Source organism: Podarcis erhardii (genome assembly GCF_964252035.2).
Source record: "Podarcis erhardii genome assembly, chromosome: 1".
Classification (NCBI taxonomy): domain Eukaryota; kingdom Metazoa; phylum Chordata; class Lepidosauria; order Squamata; family Lacertidae; genus Podarcis; species Podarcis erhardii.
Window position 1 is genome coordinate 132,967,605 of NC_138497.1, and position 18,435 is coordinate 132,986,039.

The 18,435-nt window shown below is 46.9% G+C and overlaps 2 protein-coding genes and 1 long non-coding RNA gene across 8 annotated transcripts in view; 2 read left to right on the top strand and 1 right to left on the bottom strand.

Annotated features, from left to right (window-relative positions):
- Nucleotides 1–5,802, top strand: part of PIKFYVE (phosphoinositide kinase, FYVE-type zinc finger containing) — a 94,148-nt gene extending 88,346 nt beyond the window's left edge. For 5 of the 6 annotated variants that reach the window (XM_081851300.1, XM_081851303.1, XM_081851305.1 and 2 more), the window contains 2 exons: nt 41–115; nt 1,373–5,802. In XM_081851300.1, the coding sequence (XP_081707426.1) occupies nt 41–115; nt 1,373–1,488 (191 nt within the window). In that variant the 3' untranslated portion in view covers nt 1,489–5,802. The remainder of the gene's footprint in view (nt 1–40; nt 116–1,372) is intronic. The other variant, XM_081851302.1, reaches the window with a different exon arrangement.
- Nucleotides 5,219–16,572, bottom strand: LOC309336013. The gene is made up of 3 exons (XR_014153859.1): nt 16,546–16,572; nt 6,418–6,629; nt 5,219–5,889 (listed from the first exon to the last, which is right to left on the bottom strand). It is a non-coding gene; the product is annotated as an uncharacterized lncRNA (long non-coding RNA).
- The window catches only part of PTH2R (parathyroid hormone 2 receptor), a 34,757-nt gene continuing 32,503 nt past the window's right edge, over nt 16,182–18,435 (top strand). Inside the window, exon 1 of the mRNA XM_081850390.1 lies at nt 16,182–16,924. Coding sequence (XP_081706516.1) covers nt 16,859–16,924 — 66 coding nt within the window. The 5' untranslated portion in view covers nt 16,182–16,858. The remainder of the gene's footprint in view (nt 16,925–18,435) is intronic.

Below are 18,435 nucleotides of genomic sequence, written 5' to 3' on the forward strand. Positions count from 1 at the left end.
CTTCTGTAGCTCACCCATGCTCCTTATCTTTTTGTTACAGATTACATTCGCACATTTACTTGGGACAAAAAGCTTGAGATGGTAGTTAAGTCAACAGGCATTTTAGGAGGACAAGGTGAGTCTTAATTCTTAGCTATCAATACATACACTGTGATTTGTTCCCCTTCGCCTCTTATTCCAGTTCTCCTGTAAGTATAAATATGCAACCGTGTGCATGTGTGTGTGTGTGTGTGTGTGTGTGTGTATATAAAAAGTGCCAAATGCTGAATAACCCTTTTAAGTAATACATTCTTAAGGGTAACATTTAAGGGCCTGAATTTATTTTTATTTTTCCATTAAAAATAAAGATTCCTAGTTCTTCCACTACTACCAGCTTTGGTGTTCAAAACTACTTTGGTGTAGTTGTTTTGAAATCAGGGGTCCATGCCTTTTCACCAGATTACTAAGGAGGGGGAGCAAGAGGCCCAGACCCATTATTCTTTGTCCTTTCTCTCTCCCTCCCCCCCCCCCCAAAAAAAAGGAGAAAAAAAGATGTGGGCTCCAGAGAGGTCATATGAATGAAATAGAAGGAAAGTTGGAATATGGGAGTTGAGGGTTCGATTAAGGGTCCCCATACCTCCCCCTCCACAAATAATTTGAACGCTCATCCAGGTCCGTTACTTCAAATGTTGACTTGGGAGCATTAATCAAAACAGTTTGGAGGATACCGTAGATCTCCTTTCCTGGTGGGGTTGGGGTGGAGGAATAAATTTGCTTATTAGAATTCTTTCCTTGGCTGGTCCTAAATACTTCCTTGGAAGTCCCGTCCCGTCAATGTGACATCATAACCTTTGAGCAGAAGCACAGTGCTTCGAAATGTCATGCTGCTAAAAATGGTTTGATACTTAGCTCTGTTTGATAGAGATGGCAATTATGTAAAGCGCAGAAGATATTTCTTAGGCATGGCTGTTGCCTGCAGCCTAAGAATAAATATGGTTCCAGTTGTCAGGTTTACCACAAAATATGTGCTTATACATTCTCTAAATGGGGTGGGGAGCAGAGAGGGAATAATCCTCTGGGATTTTTGCCCTGCCGATGTGGATTTTACAGTCCTTGTAACATGAGGTCTTGCGTTTTGCAGGCCCCTTGTCAAAGAGAATCTCAAGACTGGGCGGTACTGAACATTTTGCACTAGCGCAATACGATTTCCCCTCTCTCCATCCCCTCATCAGCTCCTGAGGGAAAACCCAGAACAGATTTAGGTGGTGGGGGGAGGGGGAAGAATCTTCTGCAATTCTCCACTGGGATGCAACCCGTAACTTGTGACGTATACGACAGATTAGTTATTCCTAAAGTTAATTTCTAAGACAGTTTTTTTCTCTGCGTAAATTAGGTAAGATGCCAACGGTAGTATCTCCAGAACTGTACCGGACGAGGTTTTGTGAAGCAATGGACAAGTATTTTTTGATGGTGCCAGATCACTGGACAGGGCTGGGCCTGAACTGCTAAGGTAAGGCACCTCCTCGGGGGATGGGATGGGACGCCGCCTTCTGATTAATTAGTAAAGAACTCGAGCGAAGGCTGTCCTTTCACACATCCAGCCCCCAACTCAGTGTCTTCAGTAGCAGCTAAAAGATCTTCAGCCACTGCCTGCAGAAACTGGCGTATCAAAAGAAGCAAGTCTGCACTTTAGGTGCTGGAATGTTAACGGAAGAGGCTGGAGGAGAGTCTTCAGAATCTGAGCGGGACTCTTATCTTTGGAAAGACACAGGCGATCCCATCAAATAGATCGGCCAGGATGAGCCTTCCACAGATTACGGTAAATCCCACTGGAGTTCGTGATGACGTCTTACACGGAAGGCTCTTGCACCACAGAATAAAGTGTCTTAATAGGAAATAACATTGGGCATGTTGTCCCCAAATCAGACTGTTGCAGCTTGTTGCAGTGAGAATATTACAGTCTCTTTTAAAAGCATCGCAATCATGAGGAGTTCTGTACATCTCTTACAAATGCTGTCATAAGGTTTGATTTTCTGTTAAGCGTTCTCTCTGTTATGCACTGATGTTGTTTTGCAGGTTTCCATGAGCAGTATTAGAGGATTTTACCAGCATTCCACTCCCATCATCTGAAGCCTTGCTTTTCTTTTAATGGTGTCAAACTTCCAGGCAGTCAAATATTTTACTGAAGGGCAACTTCAGTAATGGCAGCTTGGATTTTAGTGTACAGCGGTAAATAGAGCTGCCCTCTTTTCAAATGAAATACACTAGCGAAACAAATTTTCTCCAGAAGAAGGTCCTTGACTAGCTACTGCATTTGTGTATTGAAAAGACCTTCTCCCCCATCCATGAGTTGCACTTTGTTGTTTTTCGTTAGTACTCCCCCTCCCCCCTTTAAATGGCTGCCTTAAAGAATCAAGCCTGTAGTGTCCTTCTCCCTGGTTTGGTTTGGTTTTTCATTTCAGCACCATTTTGTAGAACATAATGGGTCTCTCTACTGGACACACACAGGTTGTGTAAACAGACCTGGCTGATTAAACAATCATTCCTTTGACACTAGGTGCTCTGAACAAACAGCTGAACTTAGATGGTGTGAGTCAGCTGTAGGTATGTGGAGATTGGGGTGTTTTTACTACCTGAGAATAAGCACTTACGATTAGTTTTTTTTTGTAAATAGGAAGCATTTACTTTATTTTTTACATAATAATGGCCAGTAAAAATAAGGGTGTGTTGTAGTTAAGGAGGCACGGCGGACATTGTCCCCGAACCTTAATAGTTGTCTGGAATATTGGTTTGAGCACAGATTGTACGCAATGGCTGAGATTAGTTTACCTTTATAGTCCCTCTTCTCCCTGCAGCAGGATTCCCCAAACCAAGGATGGAGAGGATTTTGGCCCTCCAGATATTGTTCCCCTTTGACCCCATCCGCTCCAGCTGGCATGGCCAGTGCTCAGCCACATTGGGAGTTGTTGTCCCAGCATCCTCCGGGTTTCCCAACCCTTTGGCTACAAACCATTATGAGTGAAAAGTCTATGGCCATAATAAGCAGCACTGCTGCGCTACCTCCCTGTAAACCCGCCCCCCCTCAATATATGTGACCCCCTGTATCATGTAAAGTGGGCAGAGTTCTCTGTTGAAAGCCAAGAAGCCATCTTAAAAGCACATCCATTAAGCCAGGCAGGCGTATAGGGTGAGAACGTTGACCTCTGTACATCAGTTAGGAGTTTAGTTCTGGCTTAGGTTGACAATGAAAGCACAGAGCTGTCATATCTGGGGTGTATGCTGGCCTGTTACAGCCTTCCCCAAACTAGTCTGCCCCAGATGTTCTGCACTACCAGCACCCATCAGAACCCAGCTGGCATGGCCAATATTCAGGGGGTTGTACTCCAAAACTTTGGAGGGCATCAGATTGGGGAATTGTGTGGGTTTTCTTTTCCCCCCAGTGTACACCTTGGAGGAACAGTCCAACTCTTAATTTGATTTCCAGCCATTGTATTATTTTGCTTTGTTCAAGTCTGCAGTTGTAAGACCTTATATATGAAACCTGATAACCAGTTTCAATAAATGAGAATTGTAGCTGAGCTTCGGCCGCTTTTACATTCCCTATTTCTCTACTGACCTTCAGCTTTGAGTGCTTTGAAAACATTCCTTAATTAAGAAAGATGCTGTCATCCATCCGAGTCTCTAGTTTAATTAGCAGTATTAACACCAAGCCAGAATAAATGTTAAAGTCGGGGTTGACTTGCTGCTTGAGTTTTCAAGAACAAAGTCACCTTCCTGGGAGGGGGGAGCTGCTTCCAAAATAGTTTTGGTAACTGGCAGGTTTATATGCTACAACTATATCTGTTATGGGCCGGGCTGCGTGTTGCAGGACAGTTTATTTCATTCATATTTTGATCCTGTTCGTATGAGAAGCTCAGGATGGCTGTGGTATGCCTTTGCTCTAAGAGCTGGGCTGGTAGAAAACTATTTGAACTGTTGGAGGGCTGCAAGTTGAGTTGAGTTGGAAAGGCCTGGCTTTGTCATCTCCCACCCTCTGCATGCTCCATTTCATGTAGAGAAGGTTCTACTTCACATGTGAATAGAGCAGAAATGTGGCCAAATGATGTCTCGTTCCAGCCTAAGAAGCAGACCTCTGCTTAATGCTGACCAAGTCAGGTGTGCGTTGCTATTAGCTTAGTGGTTGTGCTGAAGAATCAGATGGCAAGTCCTTTGAGGGCAGGAAGAGGAAGGCAAGCTTCCTTTGATTGCAAAGGCAGGGATATGGCATGCATTGACTTCACCAATCGCATTGACTTCACCAATGAAAAGTATTTTCACCAGCTCTTCCCATGTCTAAAAATGTGTGCTGGTTACAACTAGGGCAACTGAGAGAGAAGAGCAGGGTTCCTGGAGCATTTCCGTGGTCTTATCCTGACAAGTAACATACTGCTGGTTGTTCGGATGCTGCCTTCGGATAGAGCTTTTGTGGGCAAGACTTGGGAGCATTCAATGGATTTGTTAAAATGCATAGTGTGAGAGAGATTGATTCAGAGGCCTGGTCTGCACACACAACAGAAAGTGATGGTGGAATCCTGAAATAGTATCACCTCAGACTGAAGATGAGCTGGTGGCAGTCTAACTTCACAGCGTGTCCATGTTAAAAAAACAAAGCCCTGTAGGGAGAAACGTAACACGCCAAGGCAAGAGGTCCAGCTCATCTTTTCTTCCCAGTGTACTTTGGTTTGTTTTTTAGCATACAGCATTGAAAACGTGATCCCTGACCTATAGCATTGTTCACTCTGTTGTACAAATAAGCAGACACTTGCACACAGAGTCTGTAATGAATATCTCTCTAGGACGAAGGTTGGTCACTAGCACAATCATTGCTGGCTGAGGATAGACAAGCAGCTGAAACTTGACGGCCTCTTTTTGTAACTTTTGCTAAGAAGTGGTGGGCTGGGGTTTTGCATCATCATAGGAACATACTAAATACAAAGCAGCGGAGTTTGGCTAGGTTAGCTTAGCTTTTCTTTTCTAAACTGGCCTTTCCATTTCACGTTCCCCAGTACTGACCATCCGCATTTCCTATATGTAGAGTGTTGTTAAATATTTCCTGTTACGCATTTAACTTCTATTGCCGCAAGGAGGTTTTGAAGGACAGCCTACCTGTCCCAACGGGAACAGGCCTGAAACCTTTAGTGCCAAGCACCTGAAACTTGACGGGTTATTATGAAATTCCTGGCCTGTTTTTTTTTTGGGGGGGGGGGTAAAAATCAGGTGCTAGCACAGCAGTATTTTCTAGAAGCATTTATGTTGTACAGTGTTCAAGTTTTGGACGGTGCAATAGGTTCGTTTTAATCTTGCCATGTGGATCCCACATATGACTCCGTAACAGTAAATAACTGTCTACAACTTACTGAGCAGACGTGTTCTGTTAACTGTTGTTTTGTTGGGGAAAATAAGAATGGGTCATTTGATTTTGTTTGAGGTTTTTTGGCCTTTTTATGTTATTGTCTGTTATTGTCTGTAAATGGCAGGCCATGCTTCTCTGGAATGTGCAGGAAATGGCATTGTACTGTGTATGAACAGTTGAGGCCCAGGGGGAATGTTGCATTTGTGTTAAGATGCCACAAAATGGGGAAGGAGTAGAATCAATCTCTTTAAATACCGCACACTAGCTGTAAACTATATTGAAAGCACTTATTTAATGTATCATAATGTATATATTTGTACCCTACGTTGGTTATGGATGTATTTTTATGATATTGTCATGCTAAACTAATTATGTTGGCTCTTTCATTTACTAAATTGTACATAGACAGGAAATAAAGAGTACCTACTGTACCTTTCTGCTTTTATTTCATTACTGTCTCCGTGTGACAATCTACTTCGGACAGATGGGGTTTGGCTTAACTCCTGGGGTGCAAGAACCTGAGTTGCTTTTTTTTATATATATATAATATTTATTCAGAATTTAAGAGTTACAAAAAGAAAAAAGAAAAAAAAATACAAAATGCAAAAAAAAAAAAAATACAACAGAGAAAAAATAAAAATACATTCACTTAAAAAAGAAAAAGAACAGATTAAACCTTTACATAACTTTCTTCCTTTACTTATTTCCTTGACCTCCTCATACCTCCCAATTTTGTATTCTAGTTCAAATCGTTTTTTCAGCAAATCCTTCCAACCTTATTTCCATTTAAATAATTTAATTTAATATATTTATAATTAACGTCCTTTCTTTCATCAATTTCATCAACACATTTTTACTTAATCCTTTATATCATTTCTACCAAAACCACCTAATTTTCTTTTTCCAACATCTTTCTAACAGTCCTTAATTTTACAATATTTTTGCAGATATACTTTAATTTTTTTCCAATCTTCTTCCACCGACTCTTCTCCTTGGTCCCGGATTCTGCCAGTCATCTCAGCCAATTCCATATAGTCCGCAAGAACCTGAGTTGCTTGTACAGTTGTACCTCCGCTTACATATCCCTCTAGATACATAAACTTCAGGATGCCAAGTATTTTTCCGGGTTTCACCGTGCGCGGATGCGCAGAAGTGCTAAACCACACCATGCGCATGCGCAGAAGCGGTCCTCTGGTTGCAAATTCCTCGGGATGCGGCCGGACTTTGGAATGGATCCTGTTCACAACCGGAGGTGCCACTGCAATAACCAGAAGATGATATTCATTTTAAAAAATGTACACTTGTAATTTGTGTGGGTGCTGACTGATACCGTACAGACATATTAAAATATGAGTCAGTTACTTCTGAGAAAAGTATTTACAGAATGCTTTAAAACATCAAAATGTATTTCCGCTTGACAGCCTCTATGAAGCAGACAATGATGGCAGCTGTAATAAAACCACACGTCAAAATCTTTCTAAGAATCTAGCCTTAAGGGCTTTCCTGACACAAAGTTAATTTTAACTAATGAAATGATGCATTAAGCCAACCTTCTCCAGTCTGGTGGTAATTGTATTCCAAAACATCTGGAGAGGCCACCAGGTGGGTGAATCCTATGTTAGGCACTAGTATACAGACATCAAATCTATTTTTCTCTAGTATCTATGACAAAAGCAAAGGACATTTGAATTTCACAATCTGTTGCCACCAGCGCTGCCATTTCATGCTCTTGTTCTGGCAATCCTTTGTCCCAATTTTTCTCCGAAGTCTCTGTGTCCTCTTTAATTCCACTTCCCATTTCATCCTTCTCTGGTCCACTTTCAAAATTCACCATTTCATCTGTCTGAGCTCTTTTATTTGCTCATCAAACTTTTGCTGAAGGATGCCCACAGTCGATGGAACGTCCCAACGATGTATTTGCCATACCAAACGCTCTTGAACCTACTAACAATTCACTCTCTGCCTTAAGATGGACTCCGGTGAACAAAGCAAGGGATGTTTGAAGAACTCCACTGCAGATGTGTGCAAAGGCACTACGTCAACCATTATATTTTATACTGTTTTCTTTCATTTCTGTGTTCAAATGTGTAAACATATTTTGGAAATGTCTATATGCATTTTTTTAAATGTAAATGTTCATGCATCTGTATGGATTGTTTATGCCACCACCTCATCTTCTGGACAGAAGCCACCACTGAGCTTTAGGACTTGACATTCGATGTTGCCATAGCTGCATGCTCTTCACCAATGTGCAAATGTCGAAGTGCCAGGTAGTTCTGAGCCATGATTTCCAGAAAAAAGCTGTACTTTGATGCTGGACGTTTGATACTTGGAGCCATTCACATGTCTGCAAACTAGCATATTGAATATATAAGCAGATTCTTTCTAATTTACTTTTCTTTGGTGTGCACTAAAAACCCTAACCATTACAGTGGACGTTTGGGTTGCAAATGCGCAGAAGTGGGTTTGCCCCATGCGCAAAAGTGCTCTGCGCGCATGCACGGAAGCGCTCTACAGCACCGCATGCATGCATGCACAGAACAAGCAAAGATTTCAGGATACGGTTGGGCATCTGGAACGGATCCCGTTCATAGCCGGAGGTACCACTGTATATTACAAAATCTCAACTTTTCCATTCTGCCCTTAACGTATCTTAAGTCTTAGTGACTGTAATGAAAAATCGTGTGTGTGTGTGTGTGTGTGTGTGTGTGTGTGTGTATAGCATCAACATTGGGAACAAAAAGCCAGTGGGAGTTTTCTTTACAGACAACTGCTCTAGGGTTCCTAAATGTGGATTTTGAAACAATTGTGGGGAACCTTTGACTCTCCAGATGTTGGACAATTAGGTCCAGTCGTGATCGACTCTGGGGTTGCGGCACTCATCTTGCTTTACTGGCCGAGGGAGCCGGCGTACAGCATCCGGGTCATGTGGCCAGCATGACTAAGCCGCTTCTGGCGAACCACAGCAGCGCACGGAAACGCCATTTACCTTCCCGCTGGAGTGGTACCTATTTATCTACTTGCACTTTGATGTGCTTTTGAACTGCTAAGTGGGCAGGAGCAGGGACCAAGCAACGGGAGCAATGGGGATTCGAACGCTGACCTTCTGATAGGCAAGTCCTAGGCTCTGTGGTTTAACTCACAGCGCCACCCGCGTCCCTAGCAATATGCTTGAGGGTGACCTTTATTTTCACTTGAATTAGGAAGGTTTCCGGTAGCAAAATGTGCAGATATATGTATTCTAAAGCCTCTGATGTCGCTTGATCTCATATACCATTTTCACTCCAAAGTCAAAATCAGAGCCTAGGAAACTTTGCATGACCCCCCTCTGGAAATTCAAGTCACAGACACCTTTGAAGTTTGCAGAGACTTTTGCATTAAACATTCATCTTTTGCATTAATAAGGAGTCAACCTTCTGTTGGAATGTATGCCACTAATTAGGTGACTCTATAATGATCTTTCCATCGTAAGAGGTTGGCTTGCAGTTGAAGCAGGGATATAATTTTACCTTGAGGTAGGAGAAGATAAAGAGCCTTGCAGGATCAGGTGAAAGGCTTATCTAGCCTGGCATTCTTGTTTCCCACTGTGGCCCACAAGATGCCTCTAGGAAATTGGGAGCTAGGCAATATCACTCTCCCTGCTTGTACTTCCTGGCAGCAGGTATTCAGGGGCCCATGGTCTCCCTCTGTGATAACCATCATGCCTAGAAGCCATTGAGAGTCTTATTCTCCATGGATTTGTCTAATCTCCTTTTGAAGTAATATGGCAGCCATCGCTACATCTTTGTGGTCACAAATTTCATCTTAAGTGTGTTGTGTGGAGATGTACTGCACTTCCTGTCCTGAATCTCCCAAAAATTCATCTTTATTGGAATACTCCAGGGGATATTATGAGGGAGAAAAACTTATCAGCTCTCCTTTTTCCAGACCATACATAATTTAAGACTTTATGATGCCCTTCCCTGCTTTTCCCCCAAACTAAGAAGTTCTCTCTTTTTTTGGAAATATTTTTATTATTTTTTTACAAACAAAAATTTATAACAATACCAAATATATAACCTTATATTGAGATTTCTCTGAATCCCCCAACTTCCTGGTCCTTCCCTCCATGAGTCCAAGTGTCAACATCTTCATCTGCATATTATTTCACAATCCATGTATTGTATCTCTTCATATTAACCACAGTGTTGGTTACGTTACAAGTGTTATTAAAATCCTGCTAATGCTTTTATGTGCTTGCAGTGGTCTCGTAGGTCAATTTTAAATTTTTCCCATTCTTAAAGTTTTTGTTGTCTTGGTTTCCTGAGTTTTGCCATTTTGGCGGGCTCCCAACAGCTTAATTTGCCATTCCTCTCTGACAGGGACTTTGTCTTCTTTCCATCTTTGGGCTAATAGCATCCATGCGGCTGTTGACACGTACATAAGTCTTTTCTGTTCCTTTGGTATATCGGTACCTATAAATCCTAATAATAAACCTTCTGGTGTTGTTTTAAACATTATTGTCAGTTCATTTCCCAGAATGCTTTTATTACCTTACATGACCACCACATATGATATAATAATAATAATAATAATAATAATAATAATAATAATAATAATAATTTATTTATACCCCGCCCATCTGGCTGGGCCTCCCCAGCCACTCTGGGCGGCTTCCATAGAAACCCAAAATATACAGTAAAATATCACACGTTAAAAACTTCCCTGAACAGGGCTGCCTTAAGATGTCTTCTGAATGTCAGGTAGTTGTTTATCGCTTTGACATCTGCTGGAAGGGTGTTCCACAGGGCGGGCGCCACTACCGAGAAGGCCCTCTGCCTGGTTCCCTGTAGCTTTGCTTCTCGCAATGAGGGAACCACCAAAAGGCCCTTGGCGCTGGACCTCAGCGTCTGGGCAGAACGGGGGTGGAGACGCTCCTTCAGGTATACTGGACCGAGGCCGTTTAGGGCTTTAAAGGTCAGCACCAACACTTTGAATTGTGCTCGGAAACGTACTGGGAGCCAATGTAGGTCTTTCAAGACCGGTGTTATATGGTCTCGGCGGCCGCCCCCAGTCACCAGTCTGGCTGCCGTATTCTGGATTAGTTGTAGTTTCCGAGTCACCTTCAAAGGTAGTCCCACGTAGAGTGCATTGCAGTAGTCCAAGCAGGAGATAACCAGAGCATGCACCACTCTGGCGAGACAGTCCACAGGCAGATAGGGTCTCAGCCTACGTACCAGATGGAGCTGGTAAACAGCTGCCCTGGACACAGATTTGACCTGTGCCTTCATGGACAGCTGTGAGTCCAAAATGACTCCCAGGCTGCACACCTGGTCCTTCAGGGGCACAGTTACCCCATTCAGGACCAGGGAATCCTCCACACCTGCCCGCCTCCTGTCCCCCCAAAACAGTACTTCTGTCTTGTCAGGATTCAACCTCAATCTGTTAGCCGTCATCCATCCTCCAACCGCCTCCAGACACTCACACAGGACCTTCACCGCCTTCACTGGTTCTGATTTGAAAGAGAGGTAGAGCTGGGTATCATCCGCATACTGATGAACACCCAGCCCAAACCTCCTGATGATCTCTCCCAGCGGCTGCATGTAAATGTTGAAAAGCATGGGGAAGAGGACAGAACCCTGAGGCACCCCACAAGTGAGAGCCCAGGGGTCTGAACACTCATCCCCCCCCACCACTTTCTGAACACGGCCCAGGAGGAAGGAGCGGAACCACTGTATGATAGTGGCCCCAGCTCCCAGCCCCTCAAGACAGTCCAGAAGGATGTTATGGTCGATGGTATCAAACGCCGCTGAGAGATCCAGCAGAACTAGGAAACAGCTCTCACCTTTGTCCCTAGCCCGCCAGAGATCATCAACCAGTGCGACCAAGGCAGTTTCAGTCCCATGATGAGGCCTGAATCCCAACTGGAAGGGATCCAAATGGTCCGCTTCTTCCAGGCGTGCCTGGAGTTGTTCAGCAACCACTCGCTCAATCACCTTGCCCAAGAATGGAAGATTTGAGACTGGGCGATAGTTGGCCATCGTGGCCGCATCTAAAGATGGTTTTTTAAGAAGCGGTTTAATAACCGCTTCTTTCAGCGGATCTGGGAAGGCTCCCTCACGGAGGGAAGCATTCACCACCGCACGAAGCCCATCGCCCAGTCCTTCCCGGCTAGCTTTTATAAGCCAGGATGGGCAAGGATCCAGGAGACAGGTGGTTGGTTTCACTCGTCCAAGCAGCCTGTCCACATCCTCGGAGGTAACAGATTGGAATTGATCCCACACAACTTGACTAGACAGGACTCTAGCACTCTCCCGCCCCGGCCCTGCTCCCACGGTGGAGTCTACTTCTTCCCGAATCTGAGCGATTTTATCTGCAAAAAACTTTGCAAAATCATTGCAGGAGAACATGTGGCCCGTACTGGGCCCCAATGTAGCAGGTGGTTCCGCTAAATGGTGAACCACCTGAAAAAGTCTCCTGCTGCTGTTTTCTGCAGATGCAATAGAGGCGGTGAAGAAATTCTTCTTCGCCGTCACTATCGCCACTTGGTAGGCTCGATGTTGAGCTCTAACCTGTGTCCGGTCAGATTCGGAATGAGTTATCCGCCACCAGCGCTCTAGCCGTCTCAACGATTGTTTCATTGCCCTCGGATCTGTGGAAAACCACGGGGCTGTCCGGGCTCCATGCAATCGGAGAGGGCGCTTCGGAGCCAAACAGTCAATAGCCCTGGTTAACTCCACGTTCCAGCGGGCCACCAGGGAATCAGCTGAAAGGCCATCAACATGGGATAAAGCATCCCCTACCACTCTCTGCAAACCATTTGGATCCATTAAGTGGCGGGGGCGGACCATCCGAATTGGTCCCACCTCCCTGCAGAGGGGATGGGTCGCAGAGAAGTCCAGTTGCACCAGGAAGTGATCTGACCATGGCACTTCTTTTGTTTCACTTTTAGTTAGTGTCAGATCACCAACATCCGTAGAGGTAAACACCAAGTCTAAGGCATGTCCGCGGCTATGAGTTGGGCCAGACTTATTCAGGGACAGCCCCATGGAGGCCATGCTTTCCACGAAGTCCCGAGCGGCCCCTTGTAAGGTCGTGTCGGCATGGATGTTAAAATCCCCTAGGACGACCAAGCTAGGTGTCTCCAGGAGAACATCCACAATGACCTGAAGCAGCTCGGGCAGGGAATCCTTGGTGCAGCGGGGAGGTCGGTACACCAAAAGGAATCCTGTACTGCCCCTATTGCCCAACTTCCAGAACATGCACTCGGAAAACTGGGTCTTCCCAATAGGACGCCTGGTGCAAACTAATGACTTCCCCTCCCCGCCCACATGACCTGGGTTGCTGTGCGTAAGAGAAACCTGGTGGACAAGCAGCGGCAAGGACAGGCCCATCTGCTTCATCCAACCAAGTCTCTGTTACACATGCCAGGTCAAGTCCTCCAACTATGATCAAGTCATGGATGGCAGTGGTCTTATGAATCATTGACCTGGCATTGCACAGCAGCACCTTCAGGTCATGTGGGTATCCCTTGCTGATTCTAGTATCCGTCTGGTCAGGACCAGACCCGGAGGCAGGGATAGTCCTCAGACAACGACTAAACCTGCCCCTCTGTAATGACATGGTCTGGTCTTAGCGTAACTCCTCCTCCTACCCGTGATCACTGAGATCGGTTGTCCCAGTGCATCCCCCCCCCGCCATGGAACATGCCCCAGCCATTTTGTGGGCTGGGGCCCACTCCCCGGCAGCCCTGACCCCTCCCCTTAAGAATAAAATAACACCTTAAATAAACAAACAAACAAACCAAACCAATAGAACAATACAAACAAAAAACTGTAAAAATTACAAAAAACATCAAAATCAAAAAAATTCCCCAAGCCCAACCAAACATCCATCCCACCCCACCCCCCACATACAAAAAATCCAAAAGAAATTTTCAAAAACATTTTAAAAACACTCTGTGCCCCTCCGGCAGTAACAGCAACTGTCCTAGTGAGGCTCGTCAGGCCCCGCCCCGGGCCAGGTGGTAAGTGGCAGGAAGGAGCAGGGCCCCCAGACACTCACACAGGAGAGTCCTCCTGGGCAGCAGGCAGCAAGCAGCACGCAGTCCTTGTGAGGCTTCAGGCCCCGCCCCAGGCCAGATGGTAAGTGGCAGGAGCAGGGCCCTCAGGCACTCAGGGGAGTCCTCCTGGGCAGCAGGCAGCAAGCAGCGCACAGTCCTTATGAGGCTTCAGGCCCCGCCCCAGGCCAGATGGTAAGTGGCAGGAGCAGGGCCCTCAGGCACTCACTCAGGGGAGTCCTCCCGGGCAGCAGGCAGCAGGCAGCAAGCAGTCCTTGTGAGGCTTCAGGCCCCGCCCTGGGCCAGATGGTAAGTGGCAGGAAGGAGCAGGGCCCTCAGGCACTCACTCAGGGGAGTCCTCCTGGGCAGCAGGCAGCAAGCAGCACGCAGTCCTTATGAGGCTTCAGGCCCCGCCCCAGGCCAGATGGTAAGTGGCAGGAGCAGGGCCCTCAGGCCCTCACTCAGGGGAGTCCTCCCGGGCAGCAGGCGGCAAGCAGGAAGCAGTCCTTGTGAGGCTTCAGGCCCCGCCCCAGGCCAGATGGTAAGTGGCAGGAGCAGGGCCCTCAGGCCCTCACTCAGGGGAGTCCTCCCGGGCAGCAGGCGGCAAGCAGTCCTTGTGAGGCTTCAGGCCCCGCCCCAGGCCAGATGGTAAGTGGCAGGAGCAGGGCCCTCAGGCACTCACTCAGGGGAGTCCTCCCGGGCAGCAGGCGGCAAGCAGTCCTTGTGAGGCTTCAGGCCCCGCCCCAGGCCAGATGGTAAGTGGCAGGGCCCTCAGGCCCTCACTCAGGGGAGTCCTCCCGGGCAGCAGGCGGCAAGCAGCAAGCAGTCCTTGTGAGGCTTCAGGCCCCGCCCTGGGCCAGATGGTAAGTGGCAGGAAGGAGCAGGGCCCTCAGGCACTCACTCAGGGGAGTCCTCCTGGGCAGCGGCAGCAATCAGCAAGCAGTCCTTGTGAGTCTTCAGGCCCCGCCCCAGGCCAGATGGTAAGTGGCAGGAGCAGGGCCCTCAGGAACTCACTCAGGGGAGTCCTCCCGGGCACCTCCTTTCTCTTTATATTTCCAGCAAGTATTTGTACTTCTCTTATACATTTTTGGTAGCTTAAAAGGGACCCCTTACAGTTAAGTCCAATCGCGAACGACTCTGGGGTTGCAGCGCTCATCTCGCTTTACAGGCCCAGAGAGCCGGTGTTTGTCCACTCCACAGACAGTTTTTCCGGGTCATGTGGCCAACATGACAAAGCCGCTTCTGGTGCAACAGAACACCGACACCAGAGCAGTGTGCGGAAACGCTGTTTACCTTCCTGCCGGAGCGGTACCTATTAATCTACTTGCACTTTTTGGCATGCTTTTGAACTGCTAAGTTGGTAGGACCTGGGACTGAGCAAAGGGAGTTCACCCCATTGCGGGGATTCGAACTGCCAACCTTTTGATTGGCAAGCCCAAGGCTCAGTGGTTTAGACCACAGCGCCACCCGCGTCCCTTTTTGCTAGGGGTCAAATACCACTGGTACATCATTCCCATATAATTTTCTTTCAGTGTATAACAAGCCATGAATTTTAAGTCAGTTTTCCATAACTTTTCCCAATCTGAAAATTGAATATTATGCCACAGATCTCTCTCACCCAGTGTTTCATTACAGATTTAACTTGTTCATCTTTTGTATGCCACCAAACTAAGACTTGTTCCATTTTGGTTGCCATTCTATGCACCTGTTAAAACTCTGCCATACCTTCAGGAGGTGCGGCAATACCGTTCCTAGGGTGACTCCAGATTGTAAACTATTTTGCAAGAGGGATTCAAGCGTATACGGCAAGGTTTGCACTTTTGAAGTGGATCAAAGCGTTCTATCGACCTAGTGCTGAAAGCCCAACATAAAAAAATAAAATTCCTGAACTTTTTGTGGTTTGGAAGGTAATGAAGAAATGCATTGAAAAGCATGTGATGGGTAGCAGGAAGAAGTGTAAACACCTCACAACCAAATCCGGCTGAATGCTCAGTGTCATATGAACCAGTTAAGCAAGGACTGGACCTAGGCTAACCACCACGTAAGCTCTGTGCAAGCCCATCAGGATGAATGCTGGAGAAGCAAGTTGGCTGTAAATTACATTAATATGTAATTTACCCTTTTCACAGGTGCCACATGTTTAAACTGAGCCATCTAGGAAGCCTCCAAGATCTCTTTCCTGGTCAGTTAACCACTTCTGACCCCATAACCAGGGCCAGATTTAGGTTTGATGAGGCCCTAAGCAACTGAAGGTAATGGGACCTTCATATGTCCAGCTGTCAACAACAAATTGTCGCTGTTTTTTGTGTTGAATATATGCTATATGGTAATTTATGGACCTGATAGGTATCTAAAGCCATTTGCACATAACAAAATATGTATTTTATCAAAGTAATATTTATTTTATCTTATATTTTGGAAATGTACATCCAGTTTTCCCCCCTTTATTTTTTTGGGGGCCCCCCAGGAGAGTGGGGCCCTAAGCTACAGCTTGTTTAGCTTATAGGTAAATCCGGCACTGCCATAAAACAAAATCTCCCTCTCTCTCTCTCTCTCTCTCTCTCTCTCTCTCTCTCTCTCTCACACACACACACACACACACACACACACACAGAGCTCTGGTTTTCCCCTGCCCCAGTGCGGAGTCATTTTGCACTTGTTTTGCTCCTGTGCCGCCCACCCTCCACTCCAGCTTTGCCCGCCTTCGCAGAGACCCACGACCCCATAGTACCCCCCCAAAGGGATGGTGGAGAGGCAGCCTTGCCCGATATCCAGCGGGCTCCTTGCAGGGGAGCCTGCGTCTTTACGCGCCTCTCCATGGTGCGCGCTGCCCATTTTATCCCTACCATCCTCTTAGGTCGTATCCCTTGACTTCTACGTTTACTCGGCACTCCTCGGCCAGGGCTTTACCGATCCCGGACAGGGTCGCCTTTCTTATCCCGGGAGGCTGGCTAATTGCTAGCAAAGGAAAACCCGCCGCGGGGGAATCCTAAACCCGGATTTCCCGCCTCCCGTCTAGGAAAGGAGAAAGCCGGAGAGGCGACGCGCGCATCCGCAGCCGCCTCCTGCTTGCCGGACGCGCGTTGCTGGCGCTCAGCGCACTTGCGCGCCTCTGGGGGCAGCATCTTGAACGCACCTGTGCGTCTCCCTTGGCTAGGCTTTGGGCAGCAGCAGCAGCAGCATTTTCTTTCGACTGGAGGAGAAAGACTGGAAGGACCCGAAGTCGCCGCAGCCGCAGCCGGAGGGTCTCGTTTCTTTGCTGCGCCGATTCTTCCCTGCAGAAGAAGCCCAGACCTACTCGTGGGATCGGCCTTGGGAGGGACTAGCAACTTGCCTCTGGGGTTCTCCATCTTAGCCATCAGGTTTCCTCGGCGCTTTCCTTTTATTCGACGTGACTTTTCCTCGGAGCCCGGAAGCGTCTCCAACTTTGCTCTCCGGTGGCGCGCAGGATGCCAGGCTCCTGGGGACTCCTGGCGGTGAGCGGCTGCTTTCTGGCTATGGCTGCACCGGCACAGGTAATATTATTATCATTATTACAGCTATTACTATTTATTAACTTCCCACACCTCCCGCCACACGAGGATCACAGGGCGGTTCACAATATAAAAGCACAAAAAGACACACCAAACAAAAACAACCCCCCGCACCCGACACACCGCTTAAAAGCTTCATTAGCCAAAGGTCTGGGTTTCCCAACTTTGCGCACTTTCCTCCATTACTTGCTCAGTCTTGCCCGGCTGCGGGTGGGAAGAGAGGGAACCGACGGTTTGGGTAGTTCCACCTTCCAGATCCAAGCGAGCTTTGCCGAATTGAGCGTTTGCAACTTCCAGCGGGGTCGGGCATTCGCGGCAAGCGAATCCTCAAGTTGAGCCACGCGCAAAGCCAACCTTTGCATTGGAACAGCGCAGGATTCGATCCCGTCCAAGGATGGGGCTATAAGAAAACGCGATAGGAACTTGCTTAGACCCCCTAGCATTAGTTTCATAGAAAATACATCTCTCGATGTTTTGCTGTGCGGTTGAATCCTTAAACGGGTCTCGGAATCCTTCCAAATCAGTATTCTGGTTGAAAGATTGTGGGTTATTTGAAACGCCTCCAGGAGGCGCTCACAGCTATGTTAGTTTTCATTACACGGATTTTCAGCCAAGCAATGGGGGACCGAAAAACACCTTTCAGGCAGCAAAATTTGTAAACTGATGCTGTTGGTAAATAGGATTCTGCTAGTTTGAGCGAGATTCCCTGGGAATCCTCATTTCTGTTGCATCGGTGGCTTGTCCCGTTTTGGTCAGATGTTCTCGGTTGCTACTGTCAGTCCTCCTCTTCTTCTGAGCCAAGAGTGATTCAGCTCCGGGTTCTGTCGGAAAGGGAGCTTGACTTGCTGTTTTGCTGGAATGCTGGCTGGTATTCTATGCTATACTTTGCCATCTGTTTTTTTAAAAAAACCATTAAGTGTAAATCAGTCTTTTCTAGAGGATTGCATGTGCACTCAAGGTGAGATCTTCTTTTCCTTTAAAAAGCATTTAAAGAACCATGCAAGATTTAAGATATTCTTGGCTGCTGTTCATGTAAGCAGCTCTATACTGTACCGAGGCTGGATTAGAATTTGGCCCTTTCTGTCCCACCTGTAGTTTGTCTGACACTGAATTGGATTGTTGGCTTTGAGGCCAGATTGAAGGCAAGATGTCTCCATCTCAGACTCCTGTAGGAGCCTGGATGTTGTGGATTCAGTGGTGTAGCGTGGGTTGTCAGCACCCGGGGCAAGGCAAGTAATTTGCGCCCCCTAACCCATGGATTTGCGCCCCCTAACCCGTGGATTTGCGCCCCCTAACCCTAACCCCCAGATGTTGCACCCGGTGCGGCCGGCCCCCCTGCACCCCCCACGCTACGCCACTGTGTGGACTACTCACATGAAACAAATTTTGATGTGTTTTGAAGGCACTGCTCGAAATTATGATACCTGAAAAAGTGAATGTGGGGCAGGCATCTTTTAATAAGCGTGTTAAGAAAACAGCTTGTAACCTACAAA